Below are 18,983 nucleotides of genomic sequence, written 5' to 3' on the forward strand. Positions count from 1 at the left end.
TGAGTGGCATATTTAAGATTATGTCTCTTAGTAAATTTACCCTTTTATGATTATACAACATCCCTCATTATGAAGTCTGCTTTTGTCTGATACTGACTATATCTGTCAGTTTCTTAAGCTTAGTGTTTGCATGGCATATTTTTTCCCCATCTTTTTACTTTTAACCTGTTTTTATATTTTTATATTTAAAGTGGGTTTAGCATATAGTTGTGTCTTACTTTATTCATCTAGTCTGACATTCCCAATCTTTTTATTTAAGGGCTAAGACCATTTACATTTAATGTAATTACCAGTATGATGGGATCTAAATCTACCATTTTGCTATTTGTTATCTATTTGACCACCTGTTGTTTGTTCTGCGGGTCCTGGAACAGAGTAGATACTCCACAACAAATGCATGTGGGTGAGAGGGAGTTAGCTTTACCATGGCAACCCCTCCAACTCCAGGCTTCCACATTATCCTGCCTTCTTTTGAATTGAGGGTGGTTTTTTTTTAAGTGATTGCACTCAGGTTTACAGTATCTTTCACTTTTCACAGTACATCTTCAATTATACCACTTCATGTTGGTGTTAAAAATCTCTCAAGCATGTAATTCCATTTCGCCCTACTGTCCTTTACACAATTATTTAATTCTAGATGTTATAAACACACAGTACATCTTTAAACAGTAAATTATCTACTAGAAAATTTAAAAACGAGAAAAAAGTCTATTGTATTTGCCCACATATTTACCATTTCTGGTGCTTCTCATGTTGTTGTGTAGATCCAAGTTTCTGTTTTTATTTTCCTTCTGCCTGAGGAACTTCCTTTAACATTTCTTGTAGTACAAGTATGCTAGCAACCAATTATCACAGATTGTTTGTCTGAAGAATCTTTTATTTTGCCTTTATTTTTGAATGATATGTCCAATGAATATACAATTTTAGGTTGACAGTTTTTTCTCTTAGCATCAAAAAAATGTCATTCCATTCTTTTGGCTTGTATAGTTTCAGATGAGAATTCTACTGTCATTCTTATGTTTGTTCCTCTATATGTAATCTGCGTTTTTCCTCTGGCTGCTAAGATTTTGTTTTTGTCTTTTTTTTAACATCTTTATTGGAGTATAATTGCTTTACACTGTTGTTAGTTTCTGTTGCATAACAAAGTGAATCAGCTGTATGTATACATATATCCCCATATCCCCTCCCTCTTGCGTCTCCCTCCCACCCCTCTAGGTGGTCACAAAGCACCAAGCTGATCTCCCTGTGCTATGCAGCTGCTTTCCACTAGCTATCTATTTTACATTTGGTAGTGTACATGCGTCAATGCTACTCTCTCACTTCGTCCCAGCTTACCCTTCCCTCTCCCGGTGTCCTCAAGTCCATTCTCTATGTCTGCATCTTTACTCCTACCCTGCCTCTAGGTTCATCAGAACCATTTATTTATTTGTTTATTTATTTTTAAGATTCCATATATATGTGTTAGCATACGGTATTTGTTTTTCTCTTACTTCACTCTGTATGACAGACTCTAGGTCCATCCACCTCACTATAAATAACTCAATTTCATTTCTTTTTATGGCTGAGTAATATTCCATTGTATATATGTGCCACATCTTCTTTATCCATTCATCTGTCGATGGACACTTAGGTTGCTTCCATGTCCTGGCTATTGTAAATAGTGCTGCAATGAACACTGTGGTACATGACTTTTTGAATTATGATTTTCTCAGGGTATATGCCCAGTAGTGGGATCGCTGGGTCATATGGTAGTTCTATTTTTACTTTTTAAGGAACCTCCATACTGTTCTCCATAGTGGCTATATCAATTTACATTCCCACCAACAGTGCAAGAGGGTTCCCTTTTCTCCACACCCTCTCCAGCATTTATTGTTTAGATTTTTTCTTTATCACTAGTTTTTAGCTATTTAATTATGATATGTGTGTGTTTTATTGATCATACTTAGCGTTAGTTGAGCTTTGTGAATCTGAGTTTAGAGTTGTCATCAAATTTGAAAATTTCTGGCATTATTTCTTCAACATTTTGTTCTCTCCACATCCTCCTTTTTCCTGAGACTCTCAATTATACATTTTAGACAATTTGTCATTATCTTACAGGTCACTGAAGCTTTTTTTTTTCCAATTTCTTTCTATGCTTCAGTGTTTAAGTTTCTATTGCTCTAACTTCAAGTTCATTACACTTTTATTCTGCAGTGTCTAATCTGTTGGGTTTTTAAAAATTTTTAAATTTATTTTTGGCTGTGTTGGGTCTTCATTGCTGCACGTGGGCTTTCTCTATCTAGTTGCAGCGAGCGGGGGCTACTCTTTGCTGAGGTGCGCGGGCTTCTCATTGTGGTGGCTTCTCTTGTTGCAGAGCATGGGCTCTAGGTGCGAGGGCTTCAGAGTTGTGGCGCATGGGCTTAGTTGCTCCGAAACATGTGGGATCTTCCTGGACCAGGGCTTGAACCCGTGTCCCCCGCACTGGCAGGTGGATTCTTAACCACTGTGCCACCAGGGAAGCCCAATCTGACTTACTTTTGGATCTATATTTTTTCCTGAGAACATTTTAGCTTTAAAAATTAGCTGATTCACAGTGAAATATTAACTACAGCTACACATATAATTTCATTCTGCATAAATCAAAACAGTTAAAGCTCTAATGTGGAAGTGAGGGCGGGGACAAGGGAAATATAAGGCCAGTCATGAAGCCTCCAAAAAAACTGCCAATCTTATAGTGTGTAAAGATATTACTAGCTATTGGTGAAGTGTGATAATAGTAGAATCAGGGAATGTTCTCATATATGACTGGAGGTACAATGTAGTGCATTTCAAGTCACAATGTGACCACAATCTTTACACTAAAACCAAGATTATCTTGTACTTTTCTGTGGTCTTTCCCTCATCCTCATAGCTTCTATACAGGGGTGGTAATCAGCATTCAACTGCTGAAGGCTATGAGAAGGCACAAGGACCTTCCAGAAGAAGTACATCACCAAAGCTAAGGAATTAACCTGGCTGCTGTTGTAGATAAGCTATGTCCCCAGAAAGAGCTTCATAATGTTTGCATCAACAGTAGGTACAAACCTTGGAGATACAACTGAGATTCACTTACAGCTCTTTAGCTTCATATAAGCCACAGCAAAACATACTCAGCACATATATAGGTTTTCTTCAAATTCACTGTGTAGCAGGCTACTGGTTTAGAAACTGATAATGCTTTGGCAAGAAAATCCAATTCAGTTCAGAGACCAAAAAAAAAAATCACTCAGGGGGAAAATATAACTAAAGGACATTTATTTGTTTTTCACTACGACTTCGTCTTGATGACATAACTAAACCGCGTCACCACCCCCACCCTGATTTGAAGAAGGGTTAGTACAGTGAATGTTGTAAAGCAGATATGAACAGTCTGAAGGACTGGAACCAACATTAACTGACAAAAACCAACTTCCATCTAAATCATCATAAAAATGTTTAAGTAAAAAAAAAAAGGAGTGGAGAGAAGGGGGCAAAGGGGGTTTCAGATTGAACAAGATCCTCATATTTATCTAATACATTCAATCCTGGCTAGAGTGTACCAAAATGGAAACAGGATTACTATAATACAAAACTTCTACTACAGCACACTGTACACACCTGTGTTCCAAGCCCACCCCCATCCCCCTAACGCTTCCAAACTCAACTATTTCCCGGCCTGTTGGGCCTGTCGACGAAGGAGCACGTAGATCTTCTCTTTAATCCAGTCTTTGTTATAAGGCTGGTATGTCTGGGTATCAGCTCGGTAACTGAGGAACAGAAAGGTAATAAGCAAAGTTACAATGGTCAATTACTGTCATGTTTTTAAAACCTGAAATCATAACTGCCCAATGATGGCACAGATGTGCACATGTTCACACATGAACTTAATGAAAACATAAAAGAGCTGATTACATAACTTGAATTTTAAGCGATATGAAGTTTAGATCACCTAGTACCATCTTACAGCAGAAAAAGAAACCAAGGCCTAGAGATCTTAAGTTAAATGTGTAATGTTACACATCTACTTCTTGACAAAGTATGACCAGAAACCATGTGTTCTTTCTCCTACATAGTTACTATTTTTATGGTTCTTTTAGTGATTAAAAAACAAAAATTGAACACGAATTCAAATTTGCTAAATTTACATTGAATCAACTTAAAAAAAAAAAACCTTTAACATGTTACTGCCAAAAAGATTTCTTCCCTGAAAAGTATTAACAGAAGGAAATACTTTTATATATATCCAATATTTTAGGATTTGCTTTTTAATATAAACAATGCTAGAGGCTGGGAAGGGTCTGGAGTACAAGGAGTAGCATTAGCAATGAAGCTCCAATAGGATTCCAGGGTTTTGGGAGTATAAGGCATCAACTTAATAGCCAAATCACTCAAGGTATCTTTAGAGGACTCAAAAAACAGAAACATTCCAGCTGACCTACAACTGAAATCTAGCTGGTTAAGCAATAAATTCATTTTTTTGGAGTTAAAAAAAACTAAAGCTATAGTATAAAAAAAGCAGACAATAAGTAAGCAGAGATTGCACAAATACAAGGCACATCACAGTGTTTCAAAGCCATGTGCACCATCTGGTGGAAACACCGCATGGCATTCAAGAGAGGCGAAGGATGCAACTTGCCTTAAAAAAAAAAACAACAAAAAACCCTTAGGGATGCCCTAGAAAAATGAAATATCTAATTTATCAATTATTGTTTCATTTTACCCAGAAGTCTCATTTTTTAGCTTCTCAGCAAAAAATTATATACATATAAATACAAATGATAGTAAATACCTATTAAGAAGTTGCCAACTGCTAGGTATTGCTTTAGGCACTCATCTGAATCAACTCACTTAATCCTGTTTACAACGCTGTGAGTAGATAAAATTATTATCCTTGTTTTATAAAGGAGGAAACCAAGGCTCAAAAAAGTTCAGTAACTTATTAGCTAAGTGACTTCAGGCAAGGAGTGAAAGCTTAAACATTCCTGACCAGAGTCCTTACTGTGAACCACTAAGCTAGAAACCTACGACCCAATTTTTGAAGAGAAACAAATTCCAAAGTAGGAATGCTTTACACCATTATCATATCCTTCCCCTGAATGGTAAGGTCAGAATCTGGTTTATTAAAAATGCATAAGGTTTCTACTTTTACAAAACATTTGGTTTTTTACTAATGTCCTTTTGTTACAATGAGAAATACTCTAAAAAGTAAACCAATTTTCTTTGACTATCCTCTGTTCATACGTCCTGATTAAATAAGTGCTAATCTAGTCTACTCCAAGGTAGGGCAGACTAGACTACAATATTTATATTAACACTGGAACAGAAATAAAAAAGGAAAAGAATTTTTCAGAACTATAATATCTGGGTGGGACAGGCTTATTTAGATCATTCCCCCCACCAAGATCACTTTAGAATCCATCAACTTGCATGCTATTTTCCAACTTAAGAAATAGTTAATAATGCCTTCTTTATGGAAAGCTGTATGTTGATGGCTGTTAACTGACACTTGAAAATGAGACAATTAAATGTTAAGTACATTAATAAAATCCCTAGCTGTTGGCACAGATAAATCTTTTAGCCTACTGTTATGATCAGTAAGTGCAGGTTTAGGGACTTCCTAAAGTGGTGGTCCAGTGGCTAAGACTCCACGCTCCCAATGCATGGGGTGCGAGTTTGATCCCTGGTCAGGGAACTAAGATCCCACATGCCCTACAGCGTGGCCAAAAAAGAATAAAAATAAGTGCAGGTTTATGCAAGAACAGAAGCTGTGGATCTGAGCAGGGAAATCAGCTGGGGTCTTCACTGATATCAAGCTGTCTTCCTGATTAGGAAGGAGTACCTTCCTTATTACAATAACTAAGGATAAAAATATCCCTCTGTCTCTAAGCAAACAAGAAAAGCCCTCATCTTGAAAGGCCAAAAGACTGTTATCTTAATCTTAAAAAAAGCCTATTTAAAAAAGAAAAAAAACCGAAACAACAAAAAACAAAAAAACCCACCTAACAGATCACAGAACTGTGAAGAAATTTGTACTCTGATTTCAAATATATGAAATACAAATCCTTCATGAATAAATTTTACTATTAATGCATGGTCAGTTTGTTTTGGGTTTAATTATGTCAACAAAGTATCTTACTTATTCCATTCTTCCTCTACTGGTTTAAGAATAAATAATAAAAAATGTCTTGCCATTTAAACTTAATACAAGCAACGAGTACACAACAATTACAAACCAAAAATGAACTCAATTCTTGGTCTGAGGAATAACAGGCCAAGTCACAATCCCTGATTAAGGAGAGGGGCAGGATGTGCTGTCATAGGAAATGCCATGGTAATAGGTGACCTCTTTGGAAGCAATTTTGGAAATCTTATTTCTCTGGAACATTCAAATAACAAAGTCATATGGGCAAAATGGTTCTAAATCCAAATTCGATTCTGAAAGTTTTCAAAGGCCAAAAGTTCAACATTAGAGATAGAAACATAAGTAGCTACAGTTTACAGTTTTTCAGACAAGTAAAAACTATAGATTACCATTAATCTCTCTTTTATACTACCTGAACTACTACAGCATAGAAAAAATTATCTATAATAATTAATTACTGTAATATATATAATTGTATATAATATATATAATTAAAGATGTCTTTCCTCTGTTTTGCTTTAATAATACAAGTATTAGAAATCATTTTAGCATGCTAGACGTAGTTTCTGGTTTACACTTAACGCCACAAAGTTAGAAATGTTATGTTCTATCACTAATGACATACCTGTAGTATGTCCCTATAAAAGCTACTATTTTACTCTGTGTAACTTTCACTGTCAAAAAACCAACATAACACCTCTTTATTCGTTAACAGTACAATTTAACTCACTTGTGAAATTTGAAACTATCATTCTACTTGTGGCAAATTTTAAAGAACCAACCTACTCACTGTAATTAAAAATGAAACCCTGCCTGAAGTCAACCTAGTTAAAAAGGGAGTTCCTGCCATCTACCCGATACTGTTGTGCTAAGTAAGCACTGCATCCTCACCAGTAGTCCTGTGAGGTAGATGTATCTAAATTTTACAAATAAGCAGTCTGAGGTTCAGCAGTATTAAGCTAACTTGCCCAAGGGAGCTAGCAAATGACAGAGCCAGGATTCAAACTCAGCTATGTCTAATCCTAAAACTCCAGTTAGATCTTAACCATAACCTCCCAAGGTTGTAAGTAATTCCCCATCTGTTGCGAATGAGTGCCACATCCCAATCCATCAGGATTAGATACCCAATGTCTCAATAAGTGATTTTTATAGAATCAGAAAAACAGCCATTAATTTTTAAAATAAAATCAACAATTCATTTAAAGAATGAAGTGAGAATGTGCACACTAGCTCTGTTAAAATTTTAAGTTCCAACTGAAACATCCAATGTTTAAGTTCAAGTGTGACTATTTCCCCAAATACACCTAAAACAAAGATATATTAAAAAACAAAAACAAAAAACAAACAAAACCCTCCATCACAGTGTAAAAATAAAATAAAATAAAATACCCACAGCTTAATCAGATAAATAACTTCCAAGATTTCTGAGAATATAAGACACTGCAAAATTTAGCATGAAAGAAGTCATATTAGATTCTTTCACTTTTATTTAGACCAACCTATCATTTCTGACTATAGCTCTGTAATGCAAATGAGAGAAAAGGAAGATTACCAATAATTTTAAAAAGCTATGCCTCAAATCATATTATATTGATGACATGTATTCTAACAACCAATATTTACTCAATATCAACTATGTGCCAAATACTATTCTAGGCACTGGGGATAGAGCAGTGAACAAAAACAAAGCTCCCTGTTCTCAAATTCTAGAAAGTAAATAAACACATTATTGGTGATTTCATATCCACTAGATGATCCTGCCAACATCTGGGCCTCTCAGTTCCTTGAACTCCTCTCCTCCAATGATCTCATCTCCTGCCCTTCCTTGGCCAGATCCCTATACCTTCTCATTACCAGCAACTTCAATCTCCCAATTTCAAGCACCTTGTTCTCTCATCACTACTTCCTAATACCCCACCTTCAACAATCCTTTGACCCCACTGTGACCTGTAATTAATTGATCCTACCTGTCCCCACCCCATCCCAACCCCTACATGGTCATTCAGTCCCTTGCATACATCCTCAACTGTTAGCAAAATCTCTGCTAATTCTCTACCTGTAGAGACTCACCTGTAACCATTCAGGTTAAGAGTGACTAGGAAAAAACTATTATCACATGATTAATTTAACTTTAAATTCATTATCAAGTACCTCTTAAACCACACATTCCCTAATCCCTTCACCCTCCTAGATAATTTCTTACCTCTTTTCACAAGCCTCCGACACCTCCTCCCTCACCCTTAATTTCAAATGGCGTCCTTCTTCCTATCTTCCTGAGGTAACTAAAGCAATTAGAAAACAACTTCCCCAAGCTTCCACCATATCTGCCCATCCTTCCTACTTTACTATTAATGTACTGTCCAAGATCCTACCTAAAGCCATCAATTTTTCCCTCTCTACTACATCATCCCAACAGCCTGCAAACTTACCATTATTTCTCTCAGCTTAAAAACAAAATTAAAGCGAAAAAAAAGGTATTCCTTTCTCTAGCTATAACCCCATTTCTCTGCCCTCCTTCTGAGCTACATTCTTCAAAAAAGTTGTCTGTGTTGGCTGCCTACAATTTCTCTCTTCTCATTAACTTAAACTCACTGGAATATATAAAGATTTTACTCCTGTCACACTACCAAAACTGCTCTGGAAGTCACCAAAGACTTCCACACGGCTAAACCAAGAGTCAGTTCTCAGTCCTCATTAATTTGACCTACCAATAATATGAAGTACTTTTGAATTGGCTTCTAGGATATCACCCTCTCTGCCCCACCAAATTCATCTCCCTCTACTCTCCCCCTCACTTATTCTGCAGCTTCACAGGGTTCCTTTTAACTTAATTTATTCACTGCTCAATCCCCAGTGCCTAGAACACACATGGTACATAGTTGGCACTTAATAAATATTTGTTAAATGAATATGTATGTGTCTCTGTGTGCATCAGGCAATAAACAGATCAACTATAGTCATTACAAACCAACATAGCATAATATATATAGCTCTATTGGCCTCAACAGTTTTCTGAGTTTTTATATTAAAATAATAAAATTATAAACACATTTCATTAAAGACCAGAACTGGATCACTTGAATGTTCTGAGTGAACAAAATGAAATGGCTTAACTGAAACACAATGAAGAGATGCAGAAAACAAAACTCAAAAATTGCAAGAAGATGCTTATTTTCACCAGCAATCTTTGGTGAGACAGCAAGTCCAGGCTTGGCTCCAGTTGTGATCCAGGAAGTGCCTCAGAGTAGGACCTATATGTTTTTCACCACTGAAAAATATTTTTTTCTTCTAGCACAGTGTCTGGCATGTAATAAACATTAAGGCATCTGGTGACTGAAGATCTCATTGTAAGGTACTTCCATTTTCCTCTTTAAAATTAGCTGTACTTATCCTCAGGCTCTTGTCCCAAAATGTTGAGGAGACTGAGTAAGTATTACAGACTCACTTGCTCCTTAATAATAGTGGTGATAAGTAATTATTGAAATAAATTATAACAAGCATAATATGTTAGGAAAAAATTTTTAATTTGACAAACCTCTGCGAATAGAAAACATAAGGGTCTATAAAAAAAAAAATCTCATTCTAACATGCCAAAATATACTTGATTAACACTGGGTGGAATTAAAATTAAATTCCATTTCAGTCCTACATATATTTACATTCTAAAAATAATGTCATGAAAACAGAATAATCTTAGTTTTAATCCAAAGCCAACTGCTTTAGGATAAAGACTATAATGGGAAAAAAAAAAACTAAGAAAAAGATTATTAAGTTTAAGGAACAAAGTTCTCAGTTCAAAGTTGATGCATACTAACTGCATCAATGAGCAAAGTTCTTAAGATTTTCCTGTGCCTTTAGCTTTATGTTGACAACTTAATTTATGAGCCACATGCAGAAGAAATATTAATTAATACATAGTAAGCAAAACACAACGATCAGTGTCAGGCAGAGTGAGTTCCCAGTACCATAAATTGCCTCAAACAAACAAACAGAAAAATACAATTTAAGAGATATGGCGGCTAATACTTACACAAGGCAGCTGAGGTCTGCCAGGTCATCAATGAAGTCAAATAACTGACTGATATCATATGTGATAGAGGGGCTGTTGGGATTCATTCTCTTCAGATGTTCTTCATACATTTTACAAACACCTAAGAGGGAGGGGAAAACCAAGATCTTACAATTGTATGAACTTTAGATATGAGTAGTGTTATATGCTAATATCATAATATTTATTTTTATAAAATTGGGCTGGGAAAAGAAAAGTTGATCACTTTTGTTTTCACTGTTGCCACTAGCAAATTTTTAAAAATTTTATAAATTCACCAGAATGTTGGTATCTTGTGCCTTAATAATAAAACTTTTTTTTTTTTTGGCTGCACCGCGCACAGCTTGTGGCACTTAGTTCCCTGACCAGGGATTGAACCCGGGCCCCCTGCCGTGGAAGCGCAGTGTCCTAACCACTGGATCGCCGGGGAATTCCGACAGTGTGTGTCGTAGCAGGTTTTTCAATAAATAAATATGTTCTATCCTGTACATACAGGTCTTCATGTACCTCTAAATTGACTTCATAAATTTCCTAAGAAAAAGTAATATTCAACCACAGAGTTGTCAAAAGCCATCTTAGTAAGGGTTTTTGATTGGTACTGGTACACACACTGTGATCAGAAACATCACTCATAAGTTCCTTCATAGAAAGGGTGAAATGGAAAGGAAGTAAAAACCTTTTACAATGAAGGAAATTTCATTGTAGCACTGACCCACAGTTACCATCATACTTAGCGGTGAAAGACTGAATGCTTTCCCACTCAGATTAGAAGAACACTAGAATATCCACTCTTGCCTCTTATTCAACATTGTATTGGAGGTTCTAGTCAGGTTGATTTGGCAAGGAAAAGAAATAACAAGCATTCAGATTGGAAAGGAAGAAGTGTACCTATCTCTATTCACAAATGACACGATCTTATATACAGAATATCTTAAGGAAACTACAAAACACAAACTATTAGAACTAATAAATGAGTGCAGCAAGATTGCATGATATAAGGTCAATATACAAAAATCAATATTTCTATATCCCAACAATAAATAATCTGAAAATGAAATAAATAGCATCAAAAAAGAATTCTTATGAGTAAATTTAATAAAAAAGACGCAAGACACACACTGAAAACTATAAAATGTCACTGAAAGTAAAGATTTAAATAAATGGAATGCTATCTCATGTTCATGGAATGGGTGACTCAATATCAAGATGGTCATACTCCCCCAAATGATCTATAAATTTAACGCAATCCATATCAAAATCTGAGGTACTTTTGCAGAAACTGAGAAGCTGATCCTAAATTTGATACAGAAATACAGGGGTCTAGGATAGTCAAAACAATATTGAAAAAGAACAAAGTTGGAAGACTCACACTTCCTGATCCCAAAACTTATTCCAAAACTACAGTAATCAAGACAGTGTGGTACTGCTTATGCATAAAGACAGGCACACAGATTAATGGAATAGAAGCAAAAGTCCACAAATAAACCCTCACATCTACGGTCAACTGCTTTTCGACAAAGAGACCAAGACAATCCAATGGACAAAGAGTAGTTTTATTAACAAACGGTGCTAGGACAACTGTACATTCACATGCAAAAGAAAGAACTTGGATCCATCTCACACCATGCATAAATATTCACTCAAAATGGCCCCGAGACTTAAATGTAAGAGTCAAAACTATAAAACTCTTGGAAGAAAATATAGACACAAATCTTTTTGACTTTGGATAAGGCAATGGCTTCTTAGATAAGTTGGACTTCATCAAAATTTAAACCTTTTGTATGTCAAAGGACACTATCAAGAAAGTGAAAAGACATGCCACACACTAGGAGAAAATCTTTGCAAAACATATATCTGATAAAGGACTGTTATCAAAAATATACAAAGAACTCCTAAAATTCAACAATAAGAAAACAAACAACTCAATTAAAAAAATGGGCAAAAGATCTGAATAGACACCTCACCAGAGAAGATATACAGAAGGAAAACAAGCGTTACGAAAAGATGCCCAACATCACGACATGAGGAAATTGCAAATTAAAATAATGAGATATCACTATACATCTATTAGAATGGCAAAAAAATCCCAAACACTGACAATACCAAATGCTGCCACAGGATCTCTCATTCACTGCTGGTGAGAATGCAAAATGATATAGCCACATCTGAAGACAGACTGTCAGTTTCTTACGAAGCTAAATAAAGCCTTACTATAGGATCCAACAATCATACTCCTCAGTATTTACCCAAAGGAGATGAAAGCTCAGGTCCACACAAAAACCTACACAGTAATGTTTATAGCAGCTTTATTCATTGCCAAAGCTTGGAAGCAACCAAGATATCCTTCAATAGGTGATGGATAACCAAACTATGCTATATCCATACAATGGACTATTATTCAGCAATAAAATGAAACGAGCTATCAGGCCACGAAAAGCATGGAAAAACCTTAAAAGCATATTGCTAGGTGAAAGAGCCGATCTGAAAAAGCTACATATTATAATTCCAACCATACAACATTCTGGAAAAGGTGAAACTATGGAGATATTATAAAGATCAGTGGTTGCCAGAGGTTTGGGGGGAGAGATGGATGAGTAGGTGGAGCACAGGGGATTTTTAGGGTAGTAAATGGTCATTACACATGTCAAAATCCACAGAATGTTCAAAGCAAACATTAATGTAAACTACAGACTTTAGTTAATAATGTATCAGTATTGATTCTACAATTGGAACAAACGTGTCAAACTAATACAGGATGTAAATAATAGGGAAAACTGGGAGGGGGTGGGAAGGAAGCAGCGGTATGATAGAACTGTACTTTCTAACCAATTTTCCTGTAAACCTGAAACTACTCTAAAAAAACTAAATCTATTAATTTTGTTTGTTTTTTTGTTTTTGTTTTTGGCTGCGGTGGGTCTTCGTTGCCGCGCGCGGGCTTTCTCTAGTTGCAGCGAGCAGGGGCCACTCCTCGTTGGGGTGCGCGGGCCTCTCACTGCGGTGGCCTCTCTTGTTGCGGAGCACGGGCTCTAGGTGCGCAGGCTCAGTAGTTGTGGCGCACAGGCTTAGTTGCTCCGCGGCATGTGGGATCTTCCCGGACCAGGGCTCGAACCCGTGTCCCCTGCATTGGCAGGCGGACTCCCAACGACTGCGCCACCAGGGAAGCCCAAATCTATTAATTTTAAAAAAGGGATGCGGGGAGGGAAAGCTCTGTATTCCAGAGGAATATTAACTACTATAACAAAGAAAATTACCATTTGGCAACCACCATGTGAGAACTGATTCCAGTATTTCCATTTTAACTTTTAAAATGGAAAATAAACCACCATTTCTAATTTTAAAAGAAAGAAAAAAAAAAGAGCTATCAAGCCACAAAAAGACATAGAAGAACCTTAAATACATACTGCTAAGTGAAAAAAGCCAGTCTGAAAGGGCTACATATGGCAATGATTCCAATTCTATGACAAGGCAAAAACAATGGAGGCAGCAAGGAGACCAGTGGTTGCCAGGCGGCAGGGATGGGGTGAAGAGGGATGAACAGGTGGAGCACAGGGGATTTTTAGGACAGTGAGCCTATTTTATATGATACTGTAATGGTAGATACATGACATTATGCATTTGGCAAAACCCACGGAACTGCACAACACAAAGAATGAACCCTAATGTAAACTATGGACTTTGATAATAATGTATCAATACTGGTTCATCAACTGTAACCAATGTACCATACCAATGCAAGATTTATTAATAGGGGAAACTGGGTTTAGGGAGAAGTATATGGGAACTCTCTGTACTTCCTGTTCAATTTTTCTTTAAACCTAAAACTGCTCTAGAAATAAAGTGTATTCATTAAAAAGACAGTGTATGTACAAAGTCTACCTTAATGGCAAGTAAGGATATCAGCAGAGGAAGGGACCTGAGAAAAGAACAAGAGCCTTGCTCTTCTAGAGCAGAATCTGATGGCAGGATCAGGAAAGCTTAGAAGCTGTCTCTAATTACTACAAGTAGCTTTTTTCCCCCCACAGGTCTACCCATTGTTGGTTTTAAATGAAGAGATTTTAAGTCTAACCCTGTTAGTTTCAGATAATCAACAAATTCAGGGACATGCCCGCAGCAAAAACACGGACTATAAAATCTTTATAGGAAGAAGTGAAGAATGTGCAATTTGCTAGACAGGGTGCAGGGTGGTTTACTTGATGTAATGATTAAATGTAAAGATGAATCCAATTTGTGATGATCCAATCTATGTGCTCTCATCTAATGGTTTACTGAGGGCTAACACTTCCCTTCAGGGTGGTGCCAGCTTATCAAATGTACAGGAAAGTATACTGATTTGGTTCCATCTGCCTTTATTCACTGAGCTAATTTTTTACTTTTTAACATTCTGATGGACTAGCTTTTAACATTTATTTGTTTAATAAGCAGACCATTAGGTTCTGTAGGCACTATTAGGTTCCTCAGGCCTGCCTTAACAACTCTACAGTGCTTGAGTTTAACCACAATATATAAGGAATACCTGTAAAATATTTACATAACACAGTAACAAAATAACATAACAAATAACAGAACATTTACATAACAATCAGAGGCTTGGGAAAGTCATTATATAATGAGCTTTATTAAAAAAAAGTAAAGTAATATTTGCAACAGAAAAAGACAGTATATATAATTTATATTTCAAATATTCAACAAATACGGTCCTAAATATCTACTTTCCTTGCTCAAATTAACAATGCAAGAAATCTGGAGAAAAAACAAACCCAAGACACCTGAGAGTTGCAGCACCTACCACTCTCACCCCGGGCCAGCGTCAACAAGCCGGTGTGGACGCTAGCGTGGGAGTGGGGAGTCTCTACAGCCCGGCCCCCCCCACCCCCCAACACCTCCCCACCCCCAAAACAAACTCAAAGATTTCTACCCCTCGACTAGTGTTTAAACTTACCTTCCATGCATTCATTCACAGATTCATAGTCAGCATAAGTTCTGCCTTCTGGTCTCTTGGTAGGCTGTACCAGCAAAATGGTGTGAGACTGTGGAGGGAAAAGTGATTTCAATATAAGTTTCCAACTCATATTTGAGAAATTCATAGTATGAGATAGAATCTCCATTCATGACAAATGATCATTGGTTATTAAAACACTATTAATCAGGGTGCTCCTTCTACAATACTTATGCCTTTGCCCAAGTGTAGCACCAGAAGCTGCATTACCTTCTGTAAGGTCTCTCTTAGCCTCCCAGTCCTTAATGAGTGCTTTCTCAAACTTTTATTGCACTTACTGACTGCAAGTACTCAGCATAAGCTACCCTGTACTGTTTTTTCTCTTTTGCACCTATCTTCCTAGCCAGATTATAAACCTGCTTAGGTGTTCTATCTCCATTGGTCACTTTCTAGCTCTAGCTCTACTAAGTCCCTAATAAAAACAGATATGGGCTGATGAAAGGAGAGAAAAAGGAAGACACTATAATGACTGCAAGCACTGCATCAATCTATGTTCTTTTTCTAACTTTAGCACAACAGTGAAGTCACATCTTATCCAGGGATTAGATTCAAGCATTAAGGCGTAAGATAAATTGGCAATATAAAATTAGTATATATAGTTAACATTACCCTAGAAAATCCATTAAATTATTCACCTAGTAGATGACTCACCTTAAGGGGCTATGTTGTACCAAAATAATGTATTTTTAAACTCTAGAATCACACAAAATAGCTAGAGGATCACATGGTAGGAGATGTGCACAGGCCTAAAGAACAGCAGATAGACTTTTATCTTCCATCTCACCCTCACTGGGGAGCACGTTTTTGTTAGTGGGTCTATTTCAGGGTTTCTCAACCTTGGCACTATTACATTTGGGGCTGGAAGATTCCTTGTTGCAGAGGCTGTCCTGTGCATTGCAGGATGTTCGGCAGTATCCCTGGTCTAGTCCCACTAAATACCAGTAGTACCTGCACTCCCCTCTCCTGGCCAAGGTGTGACAACCAAAAATGCCTCCAGAACACTGGTCTGTTGAGGGTACAACCCCTTCTAATTTTTTGCCAAGTGTGTTAAGGCTTATTAATTAAATTCAAGTATGATGTAACCTCACTGTAAACCCAATCCTAAATCAAACTATTCATATTTTTCTCTTCTCTTCTGCTGTACTATTATTTTTGGGTAAAAAACAAAATCTCCTAATTACAGGAACCAAACTGTTTTGAAATGATCAGAATTTTTAACCACCAACAATCTGCAACTGAAATAGCTGATGCCTAGACTTTCTGAATAAATCACCCCCAAAATAGTACTTTGAACAAAATATGAAAAACAAAGGAATTTATCGTACTCCTCCCTCCCCATCAAGAACTGAGTCATTCTGATTAAAAGTTTGAGGATTTGAAATAAAACAGAACTTGATGACAAGAGATGAAAAGTAATTCTCACCTATAACGACCTGAACACAATCAAGGCCTTTCTTAAATAGTGAGTAAAAGCTAAAGAAAGCAGTATATTAGATTACTTGTTATTTATAAGTTTTTATAAGTCACCAGTAGTTTCAATAGGTCATATGTTGAGAAGAAAATTAATTTATAAACTACATTAGCATTCCTGCAAAAGGGCCTGCCCCATACACTAGCCATACCAGTTGCTACTATATTAATTTTGTTCTTATTCTAATGCAAAATAAAGGATTAAGTCACTTAAGAGAGTAAAGATATGGAAATGGCTATACAGTATGCTTTTTATATCTACCCTTAAAGTGAACCTGAGCGAAGTTTACTGTTTTCAGTACTTACTGCCCAAAGACAAGGCTTAAAAATTAAGAACAAGAAATGACTAAATTTACAGAACTGTAGTCAAAATGCTTATTATTCTTAAGTGGCAGTGCCCTTCTGTCACCAGTTTAAGATCGTAATACCTCTCAAACCAATTTTGGTCACTTTCTTCTTATTGGAGCCATTTTTGGAACCCTTTCGTTTTACTAAAAATCCAAATATATTTGCCCTATCAATTTTCTCCTTCTTCTGGACAGATTTGGTCCTGGCTTTCCTTAGGGTACTCTTTCTCAGGGGAATGACCAGTTCCATATATATATATGTATATACACATACACACACACACACACACATACAAAACATAAGTACATATAGGCAAACATATATATTTATATTTGCCACAATAGGAAGATAACATTGTGAAACCTAAATCAGAAAAATAAAATTTATGCAGAATTACCTTAATAAAATCCTTATTCTGATTACCAAGTGGCTTTGATTCACTCTAATGAATAGTTAATCTGGCTTTGTTAACTTTTTTAAAGTCTCACAAACATGAACCCTAAGAATAGTCATTCTACTGCTGCAGAAATACTACAGTGCATAACATTGGCTCTTTAGCTTCAAATGCTTCTCCCCAACTACCAAAAAGAAAAAAAAAAAGAAATTGAAGCTGGTATCTTCAGTAAAGCAAAAGTACTTAAGACTTTTGAACCAACAATTGTTCACTTTAAATACAAATTCCAATTTTTAATTCTATCTGAAATGATAAGGAATTATCACTGATATTTGTTCAACGAGAATGGGTTGTTGATATTAACTGCTGTCATTTTCCCAGATTTTGATCTAAGCATTTTAATATAATACCAAATAGTGACATAAAAGGCAGAGAAAGAAGGAAACTCAGAGATGAAACGACTTGCCCAAGGTCACATTGCTAGTTATAACAAAACGGAAACTGGAGACCCAGTCTTCTAATTCCTAGTCCTCTTTGGGAGATTATGTTGGGTCAAACATTGAAATTCAGAAGAGGACAACCTGAAAAAAGTTCCTTGTTAACAATAGCTGCATAATCTGTTAATAACTGCAGCAACCAGAAAACGAAAATTGAAGTGTGGAAGTAACCATGACTCCTCAGAATCCCTGTGAGCGTCTCCTTTTTGCGGATTACAAAATACACACACACAAGCAAAAAACAAAAAACCACCAACAACCCTTCCCACCCACTCCACTACCAACCCGGTCAGATTCTAAGGAACCTGGACCTTCCGCTGAACCTATCTTTTCAGCCTCCAGCCCCAAGAGAATATAAATAACGATAAGCACAGGATTAAGGGCTGAAAAAAACAAAAAAACCCCCAAAAAACCCACACCAAACCAGGCCTCTGGAGGTCTTAGAGAAAAGGAAAAATATTACATATTTTTCCAAAAAGGCAGAGCACAGAAAAACAAAAGCGAATAGCTGAGAGAGCACGCTACAAAGCAACGACGACCCCTCCTGGCCCACATGCTGGGTGCAGTAGACTCAATCTGTCAGCTTTGGGACAGGATTGTCATACATCCCTCGGCCATTGTTCCCACAGGAAGCTAGAGAGTTTGGAGGGAAAGGGCAGCCTCCCCACGCCTGCCTCTACCAAGCAGCAATCCGGAGAAAGCGCATCCTCCGCACCGCACGCCTTGCCCGAGCCAGCCGGCGGGCGCGCGACCGCAGGGCGGACCCTGGCTCCGGGGCCTACCGCCAGGCCCAGCGTCTCCGCGGCGGGAAGGGGAAGGGTCGACCCACATGCCGGAGGGCCGAGCAGCAGCATGCTCGCGCTGGACTGGGTGGGGAGAAGATGTATGGGCTAGGGTCACCCTGGGGGCTGGGGGCTCGGGGAGCCGGTTAGGCCTTTCTCACCATCGCGCCAAACTCTCGCTGCAGCCGTTGCCGACTCCGCTGCCGACTCCGCCGCCGACTCCGCCGCAGCACACGAGTTTGGCCGCAACGCAGCCAACAGCCAATGCCCGCGAGAGGAGCCGCCGGAAGTCGTCAGAAAGACACCGCG

General features: G+C 37.4%; 1 protein-coding gene across 1 annotated transcript; it reads right to left on the reverse strand.

Moving 5' to 3' along the window:
- Nucleotides 1-3,251: 3,251 nt before the first annotated feature.
- Nucleotides 3,252-18,949, reverse strand: ERH (ERH mRNA splicing and mitosis factor). The gene is made up of 4 exons (XM_061182693.1): nucleotides 18,836-18,949; nucleotides 15,127-15,214; nucleotides 10,170-10,290; nucleotides 3,252-3,764 (listed from the first exon to the last, which is right to left on the reverse strand). Exons 1-4 carry the CDS (start codon nucleotides 18,836-18,838, stop codon nucleotides 3,662-3,664), a joined length of 315 nt encoding a protein of 104 aa, XP_061038676.1. The 5' UTR covers nucleotides 18,839-18,949; the 3' UTR covers nucleotides 3,252-3,661.
- Nucleotides 18,950-18,983: the final 34 nt, after the last annotated feature.

The sequence above is a fragment of the Eubalaena glacialis genome, chromosome 2 (assembly GCF_028564815.1).
Source record: "Eubalaena glacialis isolate mEubGla1 chromosome 2, mEubGla1.1.hap2.+ XY, whole genome shotgun sequence".
NCBI classification, from domain to species: domain Eukaryota; kingdom Metazoa; phylum Chordata; class Mammalia; order Artiodactyla; family Balaenidae; genus Eubalaena; species Eubalaena glacialis.